Source organism: Nothoprocta perdicaria, unplaced genomic scaffold (genome assembly GCF_003342845.1).
Source record: "Nothoprocta perdicaria isolate Ctin4 unplaced genomic scaffold, notPer1 scaffold_54, whole genome shotgun sequence".
In the NCBI taxonomy this organism is placed as follows: Eukaryota; Metazoa; Chordata; class Aves; order Tinamiformes; family Tinamidae; genus Nothoprocta; species Nothoprocta perdicaria.
The window spans coordinates 298,390-324,039 of record NW_020455799.1 but is presented as its reverse complement, the minus strand read 5'-3'; the positions used below and the strand labels follow the sequence as shown (position 1 = coordinate 324,039).

The window sequence follows — 25,650 nt, the reverse complement described above, 5'->3', positions numbered from 1 at the left end:
CTTACCAGTGCTATAAAAAGTACAAAATGCCTCTYTGAGGGCGAAGGAAATCAATTTCTTGAAGATCATGATTTTCCATATAAACTCCTCAGCATGACACTTAATGTTTCAATTACTTTCAGGCTACCTGCGTAAAGCTGAATACCCTCATGAACAATCTCATTGTTACTCATAATTCTAGTCCAAGAGTGTGGGAAGAGCAGCACTTCTATCCCAATTCTTAGACCCAAGAATAATTTCATGGTAAGAAAAAAAAATGCAAATTTACTTGAGTAGACTTAAACTTAAACTTCAAAAAAACCCCTTTGATCTTCATATAGATGAAAGTCAAGCTCTTTAACTTTTCAGTCCCAATTCCYTTCCAGGTTTGAGATTTAAGAACAAAACAAGCAAGAAGCTATTAAGTGAAWATTACCACCTACAGAACTGCCTGCTTTGGAAACAGATTACTTTTTGAATGGATTTACCTTAGCCCGTTCCAATTACCTTTCTCCCAAGAGCCCCTCAAGTCAGGAACAGATTTGCTAACTAAAGTAACCTGATCCCAGACACACACAGGCACCCCCAAAGGCTCACGGCTATCAAAACTTCAGTTCAGCATTGTCAGAAAACTCCTGCAACCATCCCTCATTTGTGGAGTATTTCCTCACCTGCTGCTCCTCTGCTCTCTTCCCCAGGCTGCCTCTGGCCGGCCTGGCCCCATCTCTAAGGGGGTCCAAGCTCCAGTCCTACCACTAACAACTACTGAAGTGTCACCAGGAAGGAAGAAAAGAGGGGGACGGAGCCATTCAGTAGAGAACCTAGTTACCAGTTACTAGTGATCAGTTAATCAGTAAATGAAGAATGCTAACAGTTTTAGAGTAAAACTACCTGCAGAGGTAGTTACTGTTACCTACGTGGGAAGACTTGTCCCACAACTCAACGTAGCAGCAAATCTACCACTTCACACACTACTCTGGCAAGGTACAGCTTGGAAGTCTCCCTAAAATATCTTCTTGCTTGCTTTGTTTTTGAGAATATGCCCAATCTTTAAGGTAACCTCACAAACAGCTCAGTAGTTCTTACCTAAAGCCACATACTCTCTATCTTCCATATTTTTCACATTAATTGTGTCATTTTCATACTCCAGATACTCTAAGAATGTTTTCACAGGCAGTACACAATCTTTCTCATCAGCAAATTGAACGGCAGTTTCAGTGGTTTCAGTGTTTCCTTGCTTATAGTTCTCCAGCAACATCTGAAGCCTAAGAAAATCCTCCTGGTCCAGCCGAAGCAGCTTAGCCAAGTCCTTAAAAGAAAGAAGAAAAAAAAAAAGAAAAAAAAAAAAGAAAATCNTCTATCACAGAAGGCTAATGCAAAAAGTTTTCTTTTTCTTTCAGAAATTAGTGAAAATTGAAACTCAAAAGAATTAAACATTTTGAACACAAAAATTAGTCTTAAAAGGGTCAAAATAATTGAATATTCCCTAATTCAGTTATTCACACAGCTCAAAATGGAGACTCATTCCCCATGCTCAGATCTTGATCACTGTTTGAACAAGCAAACAAGCCCATACAACACCATTCCATATGCTTCAAGTTTATAAGCATTATAAAAATTATRTCAAAAGCAAGCCATATTATAATACAGACCACTAACTTTACTTAAAAATTTAGACAAAAGCAAATATCAGTTCGTGATTACTGCTAGTCCCAAAATATTCCCCAAACGCTGAACAAAGCATTTAGGGACTGCAGCCCCTGTATAACTAACTGAAATCAGAAGCTACTGGCTCAATTTACACTTCTGTCACAATATTCTTTGACTGCTGAAGGATTTTAGGTTGATTAGTTTTTAAGCATTTGTATAGCAACTATAAAGAAAAGTCAAGTAGGMGCTACAAATCTATAGCTTCATAACAAGTGTCAGCCCACAAGAAAACCTTACTAACTTGCTTAAGTAACTTCATAAGAGGCACGGAATACTGGTTTTTAATACTTAAACCACTCATTTCTGATGGAGCCAAATTTTGAAKTTACTCACATTATCTGTAGGTGGAGTGTCTTCCTGTATTTTCTGGGAATTTAGTTTGCTAACTAGTTTATAAAGGTGCAACAATTTCAGTTTGCTTGCACAGAACTGTAGTWGTGCTTCATCCACACACTCCAGCTCTGAAGAGAAATAAAACAGTGTTTTAATTTCAGGAAGTGGCTGTGAGCAGTGAGATACTTCACAGTTGCAGTAAGATCCTTATTGGAATTGGAGGCCACGAGTACCTCAATGTAATTTTTTCATGTACTATCGTCTGTAGTGGTTATATTTAAAATCATGGCAAAATAAAATAAGAATTATTTTTACCAGATGTAAAAAGAATGTTATCACATTCTCTTTATTTTTAAACAGAAAAGGTTTGGTAACATGACTCAGAACAAAGACAGATACACTGCTTTTTCCTGCTAACAGGCCAAACCACAGACTGCCAAATGAAAGAAATTGTTTCATCAGAAGGGGGCGGGGGGCAAAGACGCCAAAATTAGGTGGAAAACTACACCCATGAAACCCTCACTCTCCTCTACCCATTTCAAGAAAATGCATGAAAACACATTGACGTCTGGAGAGGAGAGATGTCTYTTCCAGACTTTGAAGCTAGAAGAGCAGTGCTGTCACCTTCTCCCTTAGGCAGGGCAAGCAACACAGGCATCGTCATTGGCAAATAGTGTATCAAGAACTTTCATAAAACTATGGCAGCAAGTGCTACAGTCTATTCCTAATTGCCTCCTTTTTGGAGGGAGTGGGATATTGTTTGTTTTTCTTTTAAATATCTAATTACAAGATGCTAGGCACATGACAAGTATTGTAAAACCCATTTATTAGCAAGCTATTTGATATCTCTGTGGAAAAAAGAGAGACATGTGAAGGCAACCTTTTATGATACTTAACAACAAAACTAAACAGTCTCCTCATGGAATAGAATAGTTCCACAAGAGCCTCATAGCGCTAGTTTTTCTTCCAGACTTGTTGCAGACAGAGTGCAAACAATTATCTATATTTGCAAAATAAACATCCACCTACCCTGTTTTTTTAAATCATCCATTAATGTCTGAGTGATGCTTGTGAGGGATGATAGTGACACACGTTCACTTGTCAATATACTTTCCAGAGCCTGTTAAGCAAACATTCAACAAAAATCAAACATTTGGTTAATTTTACTGTGAAAAACAGTAAGCCCACAACAGCAGAACTTTCAGAATGATTTTCAACTGTATCCTTGTCATATAACTTGATCCTACAGCAAGCTCTGTTCTGTTTATGCTATTTCCATTTTATCACAGATAATACCTTAAGGAATTCACAAATCAACATTAACTCTTCACAGTATGTTTAAAAAAAAAGTAAAATAATTAAATATTTCAAATAAGCACAGAAAAAAAGTATTTTGGTAAGATTTATAACGGTTTAGCACTCCAGTCTGATAATGCAATAACTTCTTCCCCAGGACTCAAGCACTGATTTCTGAACATTTACCTGTCTCTTCGTAGCAGGGTATTTAATATCCAGGATTAATTCCTTTGCCTCAGCTTCAACCAAGTCTGCAAACAAAGACAATGGTGCCTTTAATTCCTATATTCTAGTCGGACTGTAAAAAGCAAGGCAATCTGCATCACAGTTAAAACATACATGGTTCATGCTATAGAGCTGACTGACACTATTACAAAGAGTTGCCATAACAAATTTAAAACCAACTAAAGTAGCAACTGAGCAGCAACTTTTTCTCAGACTTGAATTTTGTAAGAAAAATATATTATAAAATAAAGACATCTACAGCAAAATGTTGAACTGAACTCTCCCACAACAGGGCTTGCAAGCAGACCATCATGCTTCAAGTAAGCTCTCAAATAAGCTTCAAGTAAGCAGAGCAGAGTGCAAGTAAGACTTAAACGGCAGACAAAGCTTATACTGGATCCTTTTAAGGGACAGGCTTAATCTGGTTGCTTCTAAAATATATAAGCCATTTAAAAAGACCCTGATTCACACAGCTGTCTGTACACACGGCTATCACACCTTGAATCATACACTTACAAGAACCACTCGATAACAATATTAAGAAATTACATAAGAGAACTTACCTGGATCTGAAGTTTTAGCCTTGAGTAATGCATTTAATTTCTTCACTAGGTGCATATCTTTTGCTCGCTCACTCTTTTTATCACTAAAAGAAAATAATTTTACTTATATATGTGAAAGAAACTGAGACTAATGCTTCAGAAAAATACAGGTTTCTTATTTATACTACTTTAAGGTAACAATGACAAAATTCAAGCTAGTGCATACAAATCAGAGACTATTAACAGAGTAATACATTACTCAGCTTGAGGAATATTAGAATTGTTCCCTAGAAATAAAAAATTATTTCCAAAACCAATAATGAAACTAAATTGTGTATACAGAGGCAGAAACACCTTACCTTAGTGCTAAATGAAAAGGTACATGGATGGTTTTCACACTTCCAGAGACTGGATCAAGAAGACATATCTGGTAGGTCTGAGGCTGCCATCCCTGACTGGTCACATTGTTTAAACCCATTATTTTATAACCTGGATACAACAATCTGAAACCAACATAAGAACATAGCTTTTCTATCAAAGAATTAAATTAGCAACTTTCCTTCTTCACAAAAAGAAAAAAGGCTTTTTGTTTTGTAAAGCTAAAGGGTTAAAAGCTACCAGGAGGTTATGTTTTTCAGGAAAGACTTRGAGCCACAAAGCAGGACAAAATTCCCTTCTGTAACACAATAACAAGATGCATTCAGTAGAAACACTGTTGGCAATGCAAAGACAGCCTCCCAGCCAGGAACATCCCTGTATCACTTCTCCCCAATAGTTTAGCTAATATATCTACATGCAAAGCATTTCTTACCTACAGCACTTCCCCACATTGAAGGCCCCAACCCGAGGCCCTTGCTGAGTGCTCCACACTTCCAGGATTCCTCTCCTTGGTGCATAGATCACAAGGAACTGAGCCACCCTGCTCGGACCCTGCGCATGTCCGAAAGGAGAAAAATCCATCTTCTCAGTTTCTCTCTCATTAAGGTCCTCTACAGATTGTATCCAACCAATTTCTGCATCGCGGTATCCTTTATCAGAGAAGGCAGTTCATTAACTTACAGAAATTAATAAAGGATTAGAATGCATAGGCATCAGCTTACTTAAATATTATCCCTGCAGCAAGCTGTTTTCAACCCTGTAGCAAACTCTGCACCAGCGGCCTGTCGCCTCTGTAACAGGGCTCTGTGCTGCGCTCTCCTAGCGCGGCCCACGAGAGGATTTCCCAGAGCCAAATGCAGCCTCCTGCAGAGCTCTGGGGAGGAATCAGCTATTCCCAAAGAAGCCACAGAAAAGAAAACACAGCAGGTCTGTACTACCGGGCATTGTACACAAGCCTCTCAGAGTGGGAGTTATGATCAAGTTTACAACACTGAGGAGGCTGTACGGGGTCCACAACTCAAGAGAAAAGAGTCAGTTCTCAAAATGCTTTCAGTAGATAGTTTTGCTCTAAAAAGGTCTTTCACAGATCAGCAGCCTCACTCATAAGGCTCTAACTGGGATATAACTAGCAAGCTGTGCACGTGCAATTTGCCATCAAATAAAGTTTGGAAGCATAATGGAAAATCCTAGATAATATTAAACTGTTACTAACAAAGGAAAAAGTGGGAGAAAGCACAGAATAATCTGTATAATACAGACCAAATCTGTATAATACAGACCAAAATTCTCTCTTTCCATAGTCTTCTGCATCAGTACTTTCAGAATTGGCACACAATGCCCTTTATCTATCTTTAATTCAGTTTGTAATAACACAATGTTGTAAAATATTCCATAATTCCAGAAAAACTCCTGGGACTCTAAATCAAGCCTGAACACAAAAGCCCAGGATTCTGAGACACATTATTTGCTACACTGATGTACACTATCCTACCTTTCCACATGCGAACTGCAAGTCCTCTTGTAACATCCAGTAAAATAACCCTTCCAAAGTCATCTGTTACTGCTGCCAAAGTGTTACATGGAGAAAGACATATTCTCTCACCATGACGACGGGAATCTGGAAGTCCAAACCTAAAACAAACACAAAACTAAACCACTAAATATTTAAGATAACACTTCAGAAAGAGTAAACATTATTTTATATGGACGAAGGTTTTTTTAAAGTGTCAAAAGTACAGAAAAAATAAGAGTATGGGTAGAGTTTTTGTGTTGTCTGCTAGGAGATCTTGTAGATTCTGTTACAGTTGTACTTAAAACTAAGGGCTGTTAAAACATGAAATTTGCAAAAATTTCAGAAACTAGCATAATCAATCACCTTATAAAATTAACACTGCTCTGAGATCCTTGGTAAATCTTCCTTTATTGCCAAAAAAGCTTAAGAATACTTTAGAAAATCCAGAAAGAATCGTCAGCGCTGAGTTTAGTTTTTCATCAGTTTTCCTGAAACATCAGGTTGTAACTTGGCGTGTTGCCACTCACCTCTTTTCTCGTGTCCCACAAGGAGACAGGATACTACTTAAATTTTTTGAAATGATATCAGCTATCACTTACATCATTCAGAGAAACTTCAGGCCTGATGGTCATGAATTTACACTTAAATTAGATACTACAGAAGCACAGGCTGCACTAACGCAACACGTACAYACATTAGAAATTACGCAGAAATGAATAAAGTTATTTGTAGAGAATGTTAAAAATGGAATAAAGCTTAAAATAAATCACATGCAAACTATGACCCCTGCTTCAAGTCAAGAAAGAAGCTGATCAGCTAACTGCTTTCAAAAAGAATTCTAATAATCAAGAACACAAGAGTTTCACAGCAATTCAGATAATACGTCAAACTTGCCTCACTGCCAATGGGGTGGCAGGTTCAACTTTTGGTTTTTGTTTTTGGACAGGTTCTTCTTCATGTTTGCTCTTCCAACCAAGCCAGCCACTTGCAACAGGAAAGAAAAAAAAAAGAAAGAAAAAAAAGAGAGTATTATGRGAATCAAACTAATGATAATGATTCTAAAAATCTTCAAATTATATGTTGCTACTAAAACAAAAGTAATTTAAAATTTTGTATTTCATTACCTGGCAGCATTAAATAATGCTGAAGTCAGTTTACTTGCAACTGCTAAGGCAACATGAGACAATAGTGGTTGTGAGCTACCCTGAAAGGAAGAATAGAAGTATTTACAAAGCCAAGAAAATGTTCTTAGACTGAATTCAATTGCAAAGTAGTTTTTCAGGTCTCAGACTATGAAAAAATGTCCTCAGTATACCCAGGATTCAGTGTACCATTTGATCAGAATGTGATTAAACCCCARAAGGTCTTCAACAATCCATAAAATGAATGCATACACAACCTCAACCTACATAYTTTTTTTAAGTCATTAAAGTACCTAAGACTCCTCCCAGAAGACTTTACTCGATCGTCACATTGATTTTAAGATAAAGAATAAGTTTTTCCTCCAGATTTCAGTTTCCGAAGMTCAAGAAGGAAGGGAAATGTCAGCATGAAACCAACATAGAAATACTTGGAAATACTCATGCAGAAAAGAAAATCATTAATTATCCAAACAGATTTACCACATTGACTTTGTAGGGCATACCTCCAGAGCAAAAAAGAAGCCAGTGAAAGGATTGGATCCAACAGTAACATACTGGGACATAGCAGGAGGGCTATTTTTTATAGCTGCATTATATCCACCTATGTTGGAGGCAGTCTTCATTTGATCAAAAGGAGACAGTGTTGTGATACCTATGTAAGAAACAAACAAAGAATACACACCATTAAGTGTTTCACACTTTGCAAACAAAGCTACACAATTTTATTCCAGGTTCTAAGTACATTCCTGCCTTCTTGTCTGACAAGGCACAATTCAGGTGAAGAGTAAATTAGGAAACAAAGACCTAGCTAGACAAATTCCTAAGAAAACTACACAAATAAATAGACTAGGTTAAAAGTCCAGTCCAATTTCTTTCAACAATAAGTCAAAAATCACAGAGTTTTTATATGAAGTTGAAGGATTTGCTGCGTTTTCCTGTTTTTCATCACCAACCCTATGCAATSAAAGGAAGCTCCCCACAAACTGCCCGAGTATCAAGGAACCAGCAGAGATGTACACTGAAGAACGGTATCAGCAGCAGTACTTACCTGTCTAACAAACTTCTGACTGCCAAGTTGCTTTTGTGAAAGGGAAGGAAAAGAAACTATGCTTGTTCTCCCTCAGGTCAGCCTGTCTGATAAAAATCTGGGTTTCTGCAAATTCTGAAAGAGTCAAGGTCCTGGAGAGTCAGTTTAGAGAGGTTTTGTTTTGCTGTTTTTTGTTGTTGCTGTTTATTTGGGGGGACAGGAAGGGAGGGGTAGGTAAAGGAACAAACTAAACTTCATTAAACTTGTGAATGAGCTAGATCTTATCCTACCTAAATCTAGTCTCTCTTTTGGTTCTTTCTTACAAAAAAGACAGAATAAAGCAGTTAAACCTCTACCAGCTTTCCCCCTTCAAGTGCAGGGGGAGGCTCAAATAGACTAGAAATAGAATATAATTATGATAGTTAATGAGCTCACTCACAACTTCAGTCCTCTCCCACTACTCATTTTCAGCCAAAGAGTCCCATAAATCAATCCTGTTAATTACTTCTATGCTAACATATCAGCAGTAAGATAATTAGCTTCATCCAGATTAATGTTTTAAGTAAAGAGAAGGGCTTACCAATACTAGCATGATCAACGATTGTATCCACATCCTGCAAGCCCCACTTCTTGTAAGCCAGTGGCGGTGGCTGGACATTCTCACTGCCAGATGCTGCAGCTGTCAAAAGTTGGTAAAACACACACAAAAAGAAATCTCTATTGAGGCAAACACAAAGGAATAGCATAACCAAGTAAAATACATTTGTAATAAAAGCCACAGAATAACCTTGTTTAAATTAACATACACAAGCATCTGCAGAACTAAAATGAAAACTGGGAATACTTGCCTTAATCTAATTAGCACATTTAAGAAAAGCTAACTGAATAAAATTCCACGTGACATCCATCACATTTTCTATTTGCAGACTGCTTTGTCTTACCAGTCATTTACAGATCAGTATTTCTGTGCAAACTTACTTCTGTGCTCTGGGCATGTTTAGAGAAAACTCCTCAGCCAAAGTAACTATAAAGCCAGAACATTCACAAGACATGCAACAGTCTGAGCTGCAAACATCAGTAAAACTAAGATGATGAGTCAAACTCCCTCCAAAATGTATTAGAACACATAAATGATCAAGAATAAATATCATGTAGGATCACTGCTGGAGATAATTACAGCTAGCTTTAAGTGCTTGTCTGCAAGCAACGATCTTCTCTCTTGAAAATAGTAGGATGCAGTCTTAGCTGTGGAATTAGTTGGATCTTTCTCTTTAGAGACAAAATTAGCACCTGCATCTTTTCTCTCTGGTTTGCTGCATGATTCACACACTATCAGTTTTAAGATTTCCAATTTATGGGAGGTTGCCTCTCCTCTGTTCCATGGACAAGCCCTAAGGCTGCTGATATCCCAACAGTCCCTAGAGGTGTCAAATGCTGGCAGATCCATTGAAGTTTTCCATACTCAAAATATACCTATTTTCTGCTGACACAACTGGGTGCAGAGGAAATGAGAATCTGACAAAATTGAAATATAGTGAAAACAATCATCCAAAAATTCGGGAGAACCACCCAGCAAGAGTTCTTGCTCCACATTTAATCTCCCAGAGTTGTAACAGTCCCACATTTGTGCAATTTACCACACAGTAGCGTTAGGTTGTTCTCCTCTTACCCTAGGAAACTGACCCAGTTTCCAAACCACAGTACAAATGGACACCAAAGGAACAGGATCAAAGGCTACAACATCTAACAAGGTACCCAAGACTCTCAGGCCTTGGCCAACACAAAGACCTTTACTGCTGTCATGGTGACTTTAGTATCACTTCCCAGAAGGTCTCTCCCAGGAAGAAAAACATTTCACTAACTCTTAGTGAAATCAGCATCCTGACTTGCTAAACATCTTAAATAGCATTCAAGTGACAATGTGCCACAAAGTCAGTATTACTCAGACAACTTGTACCGAGTTATCTGCCTAAAAAAAAAAAAAAAAAAAAAAAAATTCAATGGAGTACATCATATGCTATATACCAACTGACAAGCAAGGAAGATCCAAATTTCATCTTGATTTGGTCCTTAACGAACAAAAATAAAAATAAAGCAACAACTCCAGAAACAAATATTTCTTTTTAAACATACCTCTTGCTACCTGATTACGACATGCACGAAGGGACTGAAAGAGGCTGAAACCATCGATTGTCACAATGGCTGCTGGATACAAGATACTGAGTTCTTCATTCTGTATATTAAAAATAAATTTTTTTAAAAAGTGTTACTATTATAATAATATCTTTTCTAGCTTTTACATTTACTATTTGAAAACAAGCAATACATCCAAATAGCAAGTTTGTAAYAATACCCAGACAACAAAATAAGACAAAACTAAAGAAATCCACTATTAAGTTGTCCAGTATATGAATATGCAACAGTCATTCAGGCACTTTATTTTGAATTTTTATCTTCTTTCACTGACTTTTATATTTCCATAATATATTTTATGGCTTAAGGAGAAAACACAAGAGTTACAGTAGCTTATGAAGACGACAGAGGAAAAGGTCTATCTAGAACACAAATATCAAGGATTTATGAGCCACATTCTGAAACTGAATTAGCGCCTGAATTACTATTTGGGCACACAAATGTTAATTTGGTCATATAAATGCAAGATGTAAATGCCTTAATGCGTCTGCTTTTCAAAACTGATCCCAAAATGTCATGCTAAATCACAAGAGTGTTTGTACAAAGCCAGCTTAAATTTTTGCGTAGCTTCATTAGTTCCCTACATAAAGCAGGATAACTCCGCCAAGAGCAAAGCAAAATGGCTTTTCTACTAAATAGCATGAGTTGTACAGGAATCTTTGAAGGAAATACTTGTAATTAAATGTGGATTCCTAGCACTCATGAAGATGGTTTTACTTTTCAGCTATCTTCTCTGTGAAATAATTAGAATCAAGTGATTAYGAAAGAGTAGATACAGCTCTCAACACCTATTACGTTGCATTTTGTCCTTTCATCAACAGTAAATATATTTTGCCTGTAAATGAGAAAATAAAAGGAGGAAACGAATTCTTCCTTTGCAAGAATAGGGCAGAGAAAAAAAAAGCAGAACAATTCTATCAGGTTAACTATATTCCAAAGGCGACAGAAATAACTGCTAAATCCAAGCCACACAGGCAAGAATAATTACAGAACGAGATCTACAGCCTGCTGTTCTAAAGAATTTTCTATCTATCCAAAATTTGTAAAGGATGTAGATGATTCACAGAGAAGACTCCCTTCCATACCCCAAAACACTGCCACTTCGCTTTTGAAATAATCTGACAAAACCTGTTCTGTGACACCAGGATGCCTGGGAATTTCATAAGTTCTGCACTTAAGCTGCAGGACAGGATCTTCATTTAAAAGCTGTGCAAGAAGCAGCACCCCACTCTAGAAGAGAAAAAAAAAAAAAAAAAARAAGCGTGAACATTAGTGCCCCCAACCCCTGTCTAGGGGATGCAGAAAGTACAATCTACAGAAACAGGTATTTTAGAGAAATAGCTTCTCTGTAGCCCCACTGAGAAACCTACCTCAGTGTAGAAGCGAACATAGCCAGAGGTGAAGCCAACCACAATGCAGGTCCAGTCAGGACGGCCAGTGGAACTCCTGTTTCACAAAGAGATGCCAGAAATTAAAAATCAACCTGTTCTGAGCTGTGCACATTCAAAACTGTACTGCAAGGGGGTCTGATAATGCATATAGCGTAGGAAAGATCAGCCCTTACCTCTTCTGACTTGCCAGTGGGATACACAACACACTACTGACGCATTCACTAGAAACAGAAAGGTATCATTAAGTGGCGTATTTCAGCCTCCAGCTCTGCAAAATTTTGTCCTCTGTGACAATCTTAACAAACCAGAAGTTGGTGCATTTAAAAAATAATATATATTTTAATATATGTATATAAAAGCACATAATCGATCACACAAACTCTTATCAAGTCAGAAAAGAAAAACTTCATTTTTGAAGACATTTTAATTACAAGTCCATATTAAGAGGCACTGCTTGTGTCCAAATGTTCTATGTATTCACTACAACCTGTTATTGCTCTGTTCTCCTTCAGATTGATTAGTCTGCTAAGACTCTTCAGTACATACTCAAACAACTCTAATCTAATGCATATATAAACCAAACTAAGTTTGCTATGACTTTTTAAATGATTATCAAGAGCAATCATTAAAAAGCCATCAACTTATCAAAACATATTTCTGAAATCCATTCCGTAATTAATAGATTTTACAGACAGAGCATTTTATCATATCATAAYCTAAAAGCATTTAAAAAGCTAATGTGGGCTTCCCCATTAACACAAAGACGTGAGCAATTTCAACCAGAGTTTGCACGGCTACTAAACGCAGAAAAGCATCCTCCGTTTCTCACATCAAAAGGGTTATTTTATTGCTGCCACGACAAAGTTTTACATTGTCTAGGCAAGCAGAAGCTGTGTGAAAGTTTTATCTAAATTTGAGACGACATATCAAAGAGTGCTTAAACATAARTGCCTGCAGTAATGTTGATTATTTGCATTTCAGGTCACTTCCATTTCCCCGGAGGAATGATTAAATAAGCAAGCTAGATAATTAGAAGAAAAAGTTTCTAAATACAAGTTTGACACAAAATAAATTACAGCTTAAAAGCAATGTTAAATGTCTCAGTAAAATCTCATTTTTCATCAGGAAAGCTTAGCTACCACAGGACTTCCAGTTGAAGTCCACGCTGGGCACAATTTTTTTCAAGTCTTTAAACCAACTGTGTTATATTTACACATCCATAGAAACAGAAATTTCACCTACGGGAAGTGCTTGCAAACCTTAAGCAAGGAATATAACTGTGTCAATCTAAAGCAAGCTTCCCATTCCATATGTCAGTGCTCTAGGGATTCTAACTTCACCAGGAAAAAAAAAATTAAAARAATAAAAACAATTTGGCAAGTTCAGTGGTAGGAGGGAGAAACATTGCACAGTCACAATACAGAACAGTTCAAACCTGTGCCAGCAGCAGGTTTATAAAATAGGATTATGCTTTTTACAGATTGGAGAGAAGCCGATTAAGTCAACACCTCCCTCAACACAGCAGAAACCAATGAGGAGGCTGCTCAAAAGGTGACAGTGGCTTAAGACTGCAAGTTTAAGAGGGTTTACAAAAAGAAGAATGAAATGCAAAATCCTCCCCCATAGAGATTTCAGGAAGAGTCTGTCATCTATCTGAAGACAGATCTTGTGGAAATATCATATACACACACCAAAAGCAACACCAAAGTAAATTTTCAAAATCCCCTAAGYAACCTGAATCCAGAATCTGCTTCTGAAAGTGGCCGAAATATGAAAGAGGCTATGTATCATGGACATCAATGATAAACTGTGCACACATGAAGTTTTCTGAATTTTGCTCACTGATTATGATTTGGAGTAACATCTTGACCAGGAAGATGGCCTCTATTTGTGTGAGGTTAGAATGACCAAAAGAAACACTGTGATAACCCCRACTTGTTAAAGTTTTTGGAATTATATGTACTTACATTGATTTCCACGGACTGCAACTCCGTTAATCTGCAGGAACTCATACTGCCATAAGGAGTTCATACACATACATATCACAGCACACACAAAAAATGACTTTCTCAGAAAATGCCTCTCATCATCCAKCTTACTCCATTTCTCCATTTATAACATTAGAATGGATATAGGCATGAAATGCAGTTCAGAGCACTTCCTCCCCAAGATTTGGAAAGTATATTCAAATAAAAGTATAAGTGTGTATATATATAAAAATATATTTTATATATATTTATATAATAAAAGTATATATTCAAATAAATACTATTTTATTGCAAACATTAAAAATACAAAAAGATGTTTTAATTACAACTAGAGTTCAGCACCTACCCGTCTTCAACATTCAGAGAGCCACTCCAGCCAACAGCATATTGCATCTCCTCTTTTCCCTTGTCACTGTGCTTCCATTTGGCTGCCATTAAGAATAAAGATACCATCTATAAAATGGCAATGTTTTGCATCTCACAGATGTAATCCTAGTCCTAATCTTTCTCCTCTTTACAATACATCCTGACACATTTTGGAGATTAGAACGACTAAAAGAAACACTGTGATAACCCAGACTTGTCAAAGTTTTTGGAATTATATGCACTTACATGGAATTATATGGAATGGAATTATTTGGAATTATATGCAGTTAAAGCAGCAATTACACAATTTGAAGATTTAAAAGGAAAAAAAACTACAATATCTTAGATATTAACCAGGAAAGACATACTACTAAAATCCTCCTGAAATGCCTGATTTCAGGAGGTAAAATATTTCTTAAGAGGTAAAACATTTCTCAAAGCATAAAACTAGCACAGAAGACAAAAATTGTTTTGTYCTCTAAGCACCTCTGATAAGTTAGTTACAGTATACCTGACATCTCATTATTCATGAAAAATCTGTTTTATCACTTCCAAATATAATTGAGAAGTAAAGACAAAGAATCCACTTTCCCTGGCAGTACCTGAGGAACTCATGACATGGACTATAAAACACTTGGCCATCTCCAAGTTCTGGAAGACAAAACTTAGATGATGGGGAGGATGATTTTTATTCATATACTAGGATATGTACTTATTAGAATTTATACTTACGCACTAAAAAGACAGCTTTCTGCTCATTAGCTATTACCATCAAGTCATTGGTTGGTGACAATGACAACACACAGCTTTGAAGCCAGTAATTTCTCTGGTTCTTAGAAGCAGATTCCTCTTCTTCCTATGAGTAAAAATGGAGTCAAAAGTAGAAACTTGCAAGACTCATGACAACATTTTGACTTGCTCTCAGCACTAATGCAGAATGCATTAATGCCCAGGTCACTAGAGCTCAAACTGGCACAAAAAAATAAAGACAAATGCATCAACCTTGTACTAATTGTATCAGCATGACTATAGAACAAAAATGAAATAAATATTAATTCTACTTAAGAAGAGAATATAAAAGAAGGATAAAGGAAGATAAAGAAAAATATAAAGGAAGAGAATATAAAGGAAAACAACCACACATGCAAGTCTACCAAATAGCGTAAGCAGAAAAGGGAAAACGAAGTACTTGTTCTCAACACTATGGAAATTCCATTACAGCAGATTTTATAAGGATGTGGTTTAAAAAAATTTATGGAAATTACAGGATGGGTCTTTAGCTCCACTATTTAAGGGTTTTCATATTCTTTTCTTTCCCTAACAGCATCTGAAGTGATTCATTCCCGAGACCACATGCTCATCTTGTCTGTCTTCCTCATCACTGCTGAGGATCCATTCCCTGCTGAAGCAGTTACAGAGATACCACCCAACTCATTGGTGGGGCTCCTGCATAGTGAGATAAAGGCAACAGGCAGGTTTCATTCCTCAGTTCCTTAATTAGAATTCCTCAGTCCATCCCATTAGCTCTCTAGGAGAGAGCTATTGGAGCAGTTCTGTCCGGATGACTCATTCGGACGCAGGGAATTTTTACACAGACATTCTCCCTAACAAAACATCTTACGCAAGTCAGCTGGCAACTGAGGAGCCTCGGCCTCTGCAACAACCCCAGAGCAGCTRCGTAATTCAAAGTGGAACTAGCTGGAGACAGGGATGTTTTTATCCCTGTAAAGAGCCCTGTCCTACAGAGGCAATAGGAGCACATGTAATATGAGCCCTCATTCAACACCATCCACACACCCCCACATAAAAGGAGTACTATATATTTATTAGAAAGATGCTTACAGGAGTGGTCAGAATTTAGGAGTCTGAAATCTATTCACAGGAGATTTTTCACAACTCTACTGCCATGTCCAGGCTCCCCAAAGCCACTGTTCACCCAGCTAATAAAAGCTTCATATCCTAAAAAGACTTTCCTTGCTATCATATTTAGAATAAATAAATAAGTAGAAATCAGCTAGCTCAGTACTTAATTTTTAACACTTTATTTTTGGCATTAGTCCTAAGCAGAATGAAAGTTTACGCATCTGTTTTTTTCCTATTCATTTTACTTTGTAACTTTTATCTCATTCTGATCTATTTCCAGCATCCTTTCTCCTTCATGCAGATTTTGGACTGTCCTTCACTAACCATATAGACAGCTGCAGAAAATCCAGCTCATGCACAGAGAACAGGCCATGCAATTACATCAGGCTGCATCATTCTTTTAAATGCTACAGAAATGACACTTCTCAGCACTAATTCTATACTGGAATGGAGGCAGGCAGGAAGACAACAACGTAACTGCGGATGTGAATCACCTGCCCAAAGCAATGAGAAACCAGAGAACACGGGAAAAAAAAAAGTCAGTACCAAGTAGGTATATGCAAGTTTCCACATTGCTTCTAAAACACATTACTTAAGAAAATAATGACAGGATGCATTCAAGCATGCACTCGTGGGAATTAGAAATTAAGCAAATCCTGTCATCTTTTCAGCTTTCTTATTCCATTCTATACTATAAAATTCTAAGATATCTGCTCCAGGCTCCTRCCTACACGTTCTCCTGTTGTCTGCATTTTGCACTGGATTAGAAGACTCCTTATGACACTTTTTTTTTATTTATTTTTCTCTCTCCCTTCCTGACAGCAGTTGACAGTATTGAGAATGTTACTATCTCCACATAAGGAACACTCCTGAGGCACTGACAGTTGCCTTTTCCTATAGATCAGTTACCAGCCCACTTCRTAAGTCTGTTCTCTTTCAAATACCAAGAAAAAGAAAGTGGAAAAAAGTGGTATTTAGTCTCAGCATAAGGTTTGAGATTTCTTGTTTTTGGTGTTTTTTTGTTTTTTGTTTTTTTTTCAAATTGTAACCACGGGTCAGTTTTTAAGAGTTACTCAGATTCTGAGATTAGATGGTTAAATTCATCCCTCTACAGCTAATGTTCAAAAATTGGATAAATAAGAGAACAGAAAGGAAGAGACTCCTAAAATAGTCTTATCATAGATACAATTAAATACTCAGGACTTCTTTCTAAGACACACTGAAGTTGATCTGCAGTTCCATAATTCTTTGTGGTATTTCTATGTTGTATCAAAGTTGAGATGAGGTTAGATACTAAGAAGATACACCAAGTCTTTCCTCCCTCCAAGGAAAAGCAAGCGAGACAAAAACAACTTGCTTTCTCTGGGTGATTCCAAAATATAAGATGCCCCTAAGAATTTCTCCATATCTGTGAATGCTCTAATGAGAAGTAAAAACTAAAGAACAGARGAACATGAGTAACTATCACAAGTAGTGAGACATATTTTGTTCACTAATCCTGTGAACAAAGTGAACAAACAAGTAGCTACACTCAAAATGCTGTCCAAGAACTTTTTTCTTGGTCAGGTGGTAACTACATACAGGAAAACAAACCAGCATACACACAAGCGAGACAGTCCTTAGCGAAAGACAAGTTAGCAATGAAAACTCACACGTGTGAACTTACAGGTTCTTGTACTTCAGCATCATCCCAGGCTCCCCAGCCATCATCTTCCCAGTTTGCCGATTTACCTGCTTTAAATGAAAAACATTTATCATATAGATACAGCTTAGATAAGGAAAAAGAATTTAAAATTAAAAAAAAAAAAAGATCTTTTTTGGCAGTTGCATTCCTTCCTCAATGCATTCCCTTTTCTCCAATGCACTATAATTTTAGTTTCTGTTTAAAAATGAAATTATAATCGAGTGCTACAGAAAGAACTTGAAGTAGAAGGAACTGATGTGTTATTTCCATGAGTGAAAAAAAAAAAAAAAAACACTTTTAACACCATAAAAAGATAAAAGATATAAAAGATGTATCCTAAGTACCAACTGGAAATGGACTACAACAAAGCTTGTGGTGCATAAATTAATTTTGACAGATTGGAGCTAGAGCTCTCGCCAAGTAATAGTTTACAGTTCCTGGTACAAGATATCACTGATCCCTCATTAGGGCCTCTTCACTTGGCAAATTTTTCAAGCAGATTTGTCTTTTCTCAGTTTCTCCATCACCAACTCGAGAGATTAAAAATGTCTTGCTGGTTTTATACAGCAAATGGAAGTCTGTTTTTGTGGCAAATAATATTTTTACACTTAAATAGTGCATCTCCCTTTTCTTAAGGTGTAGTGTGTGTTTGGTGTGGATTTCATTGTTGTTGTTGTTGCCTTTAAGTTAAGTCTGTTGCTACTGGCTGATCCTGAAATTATCTTCACACCTAAGGGATGTGCATGAAAATTCTTCTGTAACAGCTGGACGCCTGAGGCCACAGGGATGCAGATTTCACTGGCCTCCCTCCAAAGTGGCCAAAGCAAAAGCTGCAGCCYGAGGGGAAAACAGGACCAAGGGCTTTGGTTATTCAGCCCTTGCGAGACGACACTGAGGAGGATTAACAAGACACACGTCGATATCACCTGTGCCATTCAGAAACCAATTTCACTGATGCTATTCAGAAAGCTCAGCAAAACCACAAGCCTACCCCAGGCACCTGGGAAAACTGTCTGTGGGAAAGACTGGCTCAATTCCTAGTGGTCTGATAAAGGTTAAAGTGCTAGTCTTTAAAAAAAAAGACCATACTCTCTCATTGGAAAATACAATGTTAATGTACATTATAGAGCCTGTGCAAAGGGCTACAGGGAGCATCCATTACAAACAGAAGTCCATACTCTGCTTAAAACACATCTAAATTTTTGTACGACTAAAAAAGACAAAAGCTTAAAAATATATTTTAGCCTTAAGAAACAAGCTCTTCAGCAATACTATTGAGCAGGTACTTCACAAGACCGTACAAGCCAAAACACCCACTCCATGAATAACGTTTATTAGAATTTGAAAGGTCTCTAACATCCACAAAAAGGGTGAGTCAACCCATTTTACTGCATCATCGTCAATACAGACCTCACTGCACAGTTATTTTGTGCAGAACTGTGTACGTAAAAAGCTCCAAAGGGTCATGGTCTTGTCTCGTACTTGAGCTTAAAAATCTAACAGTGCACAAATGTATTAATATAAGGGAGAAATGTGACAAGTGTTGCTCAATATAAACTGCAGAAAAAAAAACCACTAGAAATTCAGTGTTTTGTMTAAGGAAGCAATATAAAATTCTACTTTTGTTTGAATTTCATTTGCTCAAAAGGCAACAAAATCTCATTTTTTTTATCAAATTCAAGGAGGAAATAAGTACTCTCACAGGCCACAGTCCGTTTTGCTCCTTCTGAGAGGAGCATAACCACATCCCTGAAACACTGCTAGTCTTGAGGCCAATGCCTTCAAGTAGCACTGAGAGATCACCGTTCCAAAAGATCTCAGCCTCCCTATTTGTTTTCATTATTTGATTTAYGGGACTGAATGCTCAACATGAACCTTTGTCTGTGAGGACTCTTGATGCTTCTTTCTGAACAGTAAGATTTTCATTGCTCTCACCACCATTCTCAGATCCATGAATCACGGACAAGTTAATGCTGGGGAATCATTCCATGAAGGAAGCTGCCGTTATCTTTTCCAAACTGTGCCCTACTTTACAAAGCCACCATCTCCTACAGCCTTGTAATCCTTACAAGTTTGCTCCTTCTCACTCATCCTCCACACTGTATATATTGCCCCTATGTGTCTTAACTGCATGTATTTTTAAAGCCCTGCATGAATTCCCACCTTTCATACAGGGGGGAAAGTTGTTTCCCTATCCCTGTGACACAGACACTTCAACTATGCAACTAAAATGGCTAGGGAAGTAGGGCATTAACACATGAAAACACGGATAGAGAAGCAACCGACAGGAATATTTCTGTAACACCTGAAGCCACCAGCCATTCATCTGTGCCTGCAAATCACAASGTGTCCCACAAAAGCTGTCAGCTTGCAGGAGATGACACCCTTCCCCATGCACCAGCACCTGCTAACAAGTGMAATGACAACAGGAACATAGGTGTCTACCATGAGGATTTTAAAGAAACTTCACACATTTTCCCCTAGCAAAAATAGAGCTCAGGAAACTGTGGAAAAAAAAAAAACATTACGGAGTGGCCAATAGCTAAACAAGTCCCAGACAGTCCTGGATTTGTAATATGCTGTTACTTGGGAAAACCTGGAGCTTTCTTATGCACACCTACATTTCCTATTTCATCTCCRTCTCCGATTTGGCAAACAGTTCTCCTATTTTGATAAAGCAACAACAAATGTCAGGTTTTACCTTACGGCAAAGACATTAAGAGTAGAAATTGATCTACTGCATTTACAGGAATCACCTAATTCTTTAATTTAAAGCACACAGCATTAAAACTTTACCATTATTTCATTTGAACTTTAGGGCTGCTTATAATTTGACATAAAATTGTTTTAAGACGAATTTAATGCACAAAGGCTCACTACAAAAAAACCTATGCAGAACATCCGAGGAATGAAGTACTACATGGCAAACATTTTCACTGATGTTAATGAATAAGGGACTTCTTTGCAAGCATTTTTATCACAACCTTAAGAGCCAAAAGAATAATTTCCCACAGCAGCAGCATGGCCTGGGCCAGGCAGCAGCTGCCTCTGGGCACAGAGCCCTTGTCTGTCCTTCCAGCTCTCTGTAGCAGGCGCCAAAAGGCAAGTGGGACACGAGCTGGCCAGTGACTGCTTGCACAGGTGGGAAACTACACATATCTAATATCGATGGTCTTTCTATATATAAAAGCATTAAACACAGTCAAGTCATGCATCTATTTAGTTCATATCTTCATTTCATGTATGTAGTTTTTCATCATCTTATAAGTTTCCAACTTCTTTTCCATCCCTGCTTCAAGAATTGTTAAAATTATGAGGCATTTTTGTCTCGCGCTACTATYTACAAGCACGAGCTTCATTTTTTTCCCTCCCTCTATATATTTACTGGTGCTCCAGCACCTCTGCATTACACAGTGAGACAAGAGAGACATTTATTTTCTCTTCAGACTAAGGAACTGTAGGCAGTTTTAAATCTTGCTATTCGGTAATTATAGAACATTTACTGGAAAAGTTCCCCTGACTAGAGACTGCCAGATTCTTCACTCATTTTGGGAGCATTACTAAAAAGTCCTTTTTGAGACCAAGATTATAACTTATTTTCAGTTATGGTTTAGATGTCTGTAACAAGTGGGGGAAGAAAGAAAGAGACACTCAAAATCAATTAGTTAGCTCACTAATATGAAAAGCAGTAATTTGAGAGTGCTTTCTCCTCCTTTAGAAGGTCACTACTGCCTTCCACAAGAAAAAAAAAAAGTTAAAAAATAATTCTAGACACTACACATCTTCTTTAAAACAATAAAAAAATGCTGCAAATTTCCACAGCTTATAATGGCCCCAACAACAAACCTTTTTAGTACCATGCTGRGGAGGAAGGCGGGGGGCAGAGACTGTAGTGTTTTATAGCATGGGAAGCAAATGAGGTACAATGCAGAACATCTTGTTTTTCTTTCAGGCACAGATCACAGTTCAAATTCTTGCAAGGAARAAGGAGAGGTTAAAGCAGCAAGAAAGTCAGGGTGCAGATGACATGGCAGAGTACTCTGATGCCATTCTGCAACCAGTGATGACACAGAGCACATCATTTAGACAACAAATATCTAAGAATGTGTTAATAATAAAGTAACAAAAAAAGACAGAGAGAGTACTTTATGATATGTATGGAAATAATGAAATAGAAAGAAAGGACACAAAGCTATCAATGCAATCTGCAAAGACAGGATCCGATTAAAAGATGCAGCACAAGACAGCTCGTCAGAAGGCTCTTCAATAMGAATAAACCAAACTCAATAAGCGGGATACAGAAACAGTTAAGAACTCTGTTGCTAAATGCAATTTATGATTAAATTTTATAATGCATTTTTCCTTTTAACCTTGTTTCCAACTCTGAAATAAAAAGCCTGGTCATCTGTATTTCTGAATTACATTAGTTGACCCAAATGAAGTGAAGTATGCAAGCACAATTCCAAAGACATCATTAGAGGACTCCAGGGCTAAAAAGCACTGTTCAGGATACTGTCAATTTAACCGAACAGGATTTTGGAAAAAGTTCCTCTAACAGGAATAAGCCATCACCTCTGCTGTATTAAAAAAGAGCAGTGAAGGACATAGCTCTAGAACACATCATAGCCCCAGAAACAGTCAAAACTGGTAACTGATAACAAGTGTTATGCGTGTCATTACCATATGATTTTCTGCTCTTTTCAGTTAAATGCCCATTAATTTCTCAATGCTAAAAATCTGTTATGCCTGTGACGCTTTATCACATCTTATAAACAGGATGCATTTAATGAGTTATTTTTCATTCATGTGCAATGTCCTATTATAGACAGTTGTATAATGAAGATAAGTTACAGCTGTTTTCTGATCGAGCCAACATTCACCCCCAGACATCTTGCACACAGCAAGCTGTCAAATTAAATGTTATACAAATACTTTCTATTCCCAGGATTTGTACACCAGAAGCAGCAATTTTCAAAGCCACTTAGATACCATCAGATTCAGTTTCCACAAAAGATTTCCTCCTCACTAATAACATTAGCATCAACTTTTTCCAGGAGTCTTAAATTTTCATGCTTTGAGAGTCCTGTTCTTCACAGGAATGTGAAAAAAAAATTCAAACCTTTTTTTTTTTGGGAAAGAAAGAAATAGGAATTCTGTAAGGAGCATATTCAACTAGCTTAATCCACAATGACACTTTTATTCCTTTAAGTCAAGTGATGTTAGACCAACCACAACCAGACTTTATTCTGGTTAGTCCTCTCCTCCCACAAGAAACCAKGGCAGATATCGAGACACTTCACTAACCAGTGGACATCATTCCAGCTTCTTTAGCGTTGCATTATTAGAAGTTTTGATGGACGATCCATAGCGCAACCAAGGAATCACAAACACTTGCAGAGTTTCCTGGCCCGTTTCACAGGTAATTACTAACCTGTTGGACCTGGAGGTCATCACAGGGTTGTTTCTTTCCCCTCTAGTTTGTCAGAAGGGTATATCATCCTTCACATGAACTAGATGGATACAGACTGCTGTGCTTCTGAAAAATGGGATGTGAAGTTGTGGTTACCAGCACGCTTTTTAATCACCCTTTTCTATTTCTGAACTGTGTTTAGATGTTCACCCATAAAAAGGGGAAGAAAATTTCACTTTCTCTTGGAATAAGTGAAGATGCAGATTCTTTTAAGAAGTCAGTTACCTTTTAAAATCAAATTTGAAAATGACAGGTTAACTTAATGCTTTTAATGTATAATTTCATTTAAATGCTGTTTTAAAACAACACATGCTGCCAAGGAAACTCTTTTTACTAAATCCTTCTCTGATAAGAAACAATTGTTTAGATTTTGCTTAGTTTAAAAAAAATCTTTGCCTTTGTTCTGGTTATATCATGACACTTTTTTTTTTTTTTCCTTTTTTGATTGGGAAAAATATTTTGTTTTCTTTTTCCTAGTGCACAATTTTAGAAGTTGTTTCTTATTTTCTCAGACTTCCCCACTTACTCTTTTTGCCAAGCAAAGTGTTCTTTCACATGAACAATGCAAGAGCCAAAGTACACAGCTGTTACCAAAGAGAAAATAGAACAATTTTTAGAGTGCCATGCAACAAGTCAGTGGCTTGTCAGTGGTAAGACAAATGAATGGGGTAATAGGTAGAGGAGAATAATAACAAAAGAATAAAAACACTTAACAGTAATCTAACCAGAGCAGTAGCTCCAGACACACATTATCAGCTACCAGTTTTTCATGTTTACTTACAGCGAGGGAAAGCAAACTCTAAGATTTTGATCATCCTTCCTGTTTTCCTAAACTGAGCAGCCGAGACTCCGTGACCAGAAGATAAGCAGTGACTGCAGCCTCTACAGCAGCTCAATTTAATATAGCTATTCTCAAAACAATCTTGCAGCTCAATTATTCAGTTCATTAGGCAGCAAACGAGCAGAAACCCGTGCAAGAGGAAAAAGTCTCAAGTTCCACGCAGTCCAAATCAAAAAAGATACTTTTCCCACTTAAAATGCATTCCAACGTAAGATACCATCAAAAGTTGTTGTGGTGTTTCTCCCTGTCAGAGATGAATGCACTAACCATTTCTTCCTCAGTGCCAGCTGTTTACACGCTTTTGCAAAAGTCACTTTGAGAAATCCTTTCCACTAACATTTATGCTTATTTATCCTGAGCCAGAAAAATACCTTTAGTATCAACAAGTTGCACATGCAAGTCCAAAAGATTTGAAAAAGTCCAAATGAGCAACATCTTGAAAAACATTTGATTTTAACACTGGTCTGCGTCACTGATTGAATGAGCAAGTATAGAAATACTGCAGCACACAGCCAGCTCATTAAAACCAAAGAACAGCACCCCCTTAAGATTCTCATTYCTGGGGGCCTTCTAAAATATTAAGTTTCCTTTCTTTACAGCCACCATTCGGTAGATCTGCTGCACCAGCCCAAAAGGATTCATTAGGAGTTTACACACACTATTGTCCCACATGCTACCAAGACATAAGCTGCTTAATTTCTTTTGCATGAGTTACTGGAACACAAACTATTCAAAACACACAACTTCTAAACGGCTCACAAMCTTCCTCTTTAAATTTAGGTGATATCAAGAACATATGGAATCAGCAAACATTTTTCCAGGGCGTTACAGGCATAAAACAATACGGACGGAGATAGCACAGAGCAGTTTTTTAGCACAAGATCTGCATGATCTACGGTATGGCGATGAAACCTGGAGAGGAAACAGTTCTTCCGCAGTCACCTCCTCCACGTACGTGTGGGCATTTGGACGTCAAAGCTCCCGCGCCCTGAGCCGCCCGGGGCCGCGGCTGGATGTTGTCCTGAAGCGGCCGCACTGCGCGCTCCCCCGCCTGCCGGAGCCGGCTCCCCCGCAGAGCGCGGCGCGGGCTGCCCCCCGCACAGAGCTCCAGCGGGGCGCCGGGAACGCGAGGCAGGCGCGCGGGGAAGGCGGCACGCGGGCTCCACTCACCGCTGTCGCGGGCGGGCGCGGCGCCGGCCGCGCGGCGCTGCGGGCACAGGAAGTCGCGGGCCGCCTCCAAGTCCTGGAAGTGGCCGAAGGGCACCAGAGTGCACGACATGGCTGGGGCTGGGGCCGGGGCTGCCGCTGCCAGCGCCGCCGCCGCCGCCTCGTCCCGGCGCCGGCCGCCACCCCGGAAACGCTCGCAGACTTTCCGGCCGCCTGTGCAGGGCGCATGCGCGGAGCGGCGGCGGCCACGTGACGCCGGCAGCCGTTGGAGAGGGCGGCGGCCACGTGACGCCGGCAGCCGTTGGCGGCGGGGGAGCCGTTGGAGGCGGTGGCTCCGGGGGTTGGCCGTGCCGCGTGTGCGGAAGGGCCGCGCTCCCTCTGGCCCGAGGTTGGGGCGGGGAAACCCGCGCGGGGCGGTGCCCCCGAGCCGRAGGAGCTGCCCTACGTTCGTTTTGTTATTAGAGCTGATTTTGTGCGTGGCTTAAATTGTTAATTCATATTAAATCTTGTTACTTGTTTTTGCCCCTTATTTATTAAAGGGC

General features: G+C 38.4%; 1 protein-coding gene across 1 annotated transcript in view; it reads right to left on the bottom strand.

Moving 5' to 3' along the window:
- The window catches only part of RAB3GAP2 (RAB3 GTPase activating non-catalytic protein subunit 2), a 38,389-nt gene extending 13,169 nt beyond the window's left edge, over positions 1 to 25,220 (bottom strand). Inside the window, exons 1-20 of the mRNA XM_026048411.1 lie at positions 25,112 to 25,220; positions 17,613 to 17,680; positions 14,816 to 14,939; positions 14,064 to 14,145; positions 11,903 to 11,950; positions 11,709 to 11,784; positions 11,467 to 11,568; positions 10,279 to 10,378; positions 8,726 to 8,824; positions 7,622 to 7,770; positions 7,101 to 7,180; positions 6,871 to 6,960; positions 5,956 to 6,095; positions 4,897 to 5,113; positions 4,445 to 4,588; positions 4,107 to 4,189; positions 3,505 to 3,569; positions 3,052 to 3,142; positions 2,023 to 2,150; positions 1,066 to 1,288 (exon numbers count right to left, since the gene is read on the bottom strand). Coding sequence (XP_025904196.1) covers positions 1,066 to 1,288; positions 2,023 to 2,150; positions 3,052 to 3,142; positions 3,505 to 3,569; positions 4,107 to 4,189; positions 4,445 to 4,588; positions 4,897 to 5,113; positions 5,956 to 6,095; positions 6,871 to 6,960; positions 7,101 to 7,180; positions 7,622 to 7,770; positions 8,726 to 8,824; positions 10,279 to 10,378; positions 11,467 to 11,568; positions 11,709 to 11,784; positions 11,903 to 11,950; positions 14,064 to 14,145; positions 14,816 to 14,939; positions 17,613 to 17,680; positions 25,112 to 25,220 — 2,218 coding nt within the window. The remainder of the gene's footprint in view (positions 1 to 1,065; positions 1,289 to 2,022; positions 2,151 to 3,051; positions 3,143 to 3,504; positions 3,570 to 4,106; positions 4,190 to 4,444; positions 4,589 to 4,896; positions 5,114 to 5,955; positions 6,096 to 6,870; positions 6,961 to 7,100; positions 7,181 to 7,621; positions 7,771 to 8,725; positions 8,825 to 10,278; positions 10,379 to 11,466; positions 11,569 to 11,708; positions 11,785 to 11,902; positions 11,951 to 14,063; positions 14,146 to 14,815; positions 14,940 to 17,612; positions 17,681 to 25,111) is intronic.
- Between the last annotated feature and the right edge of the window lie 430 nt (positions 25,221 to 25,650).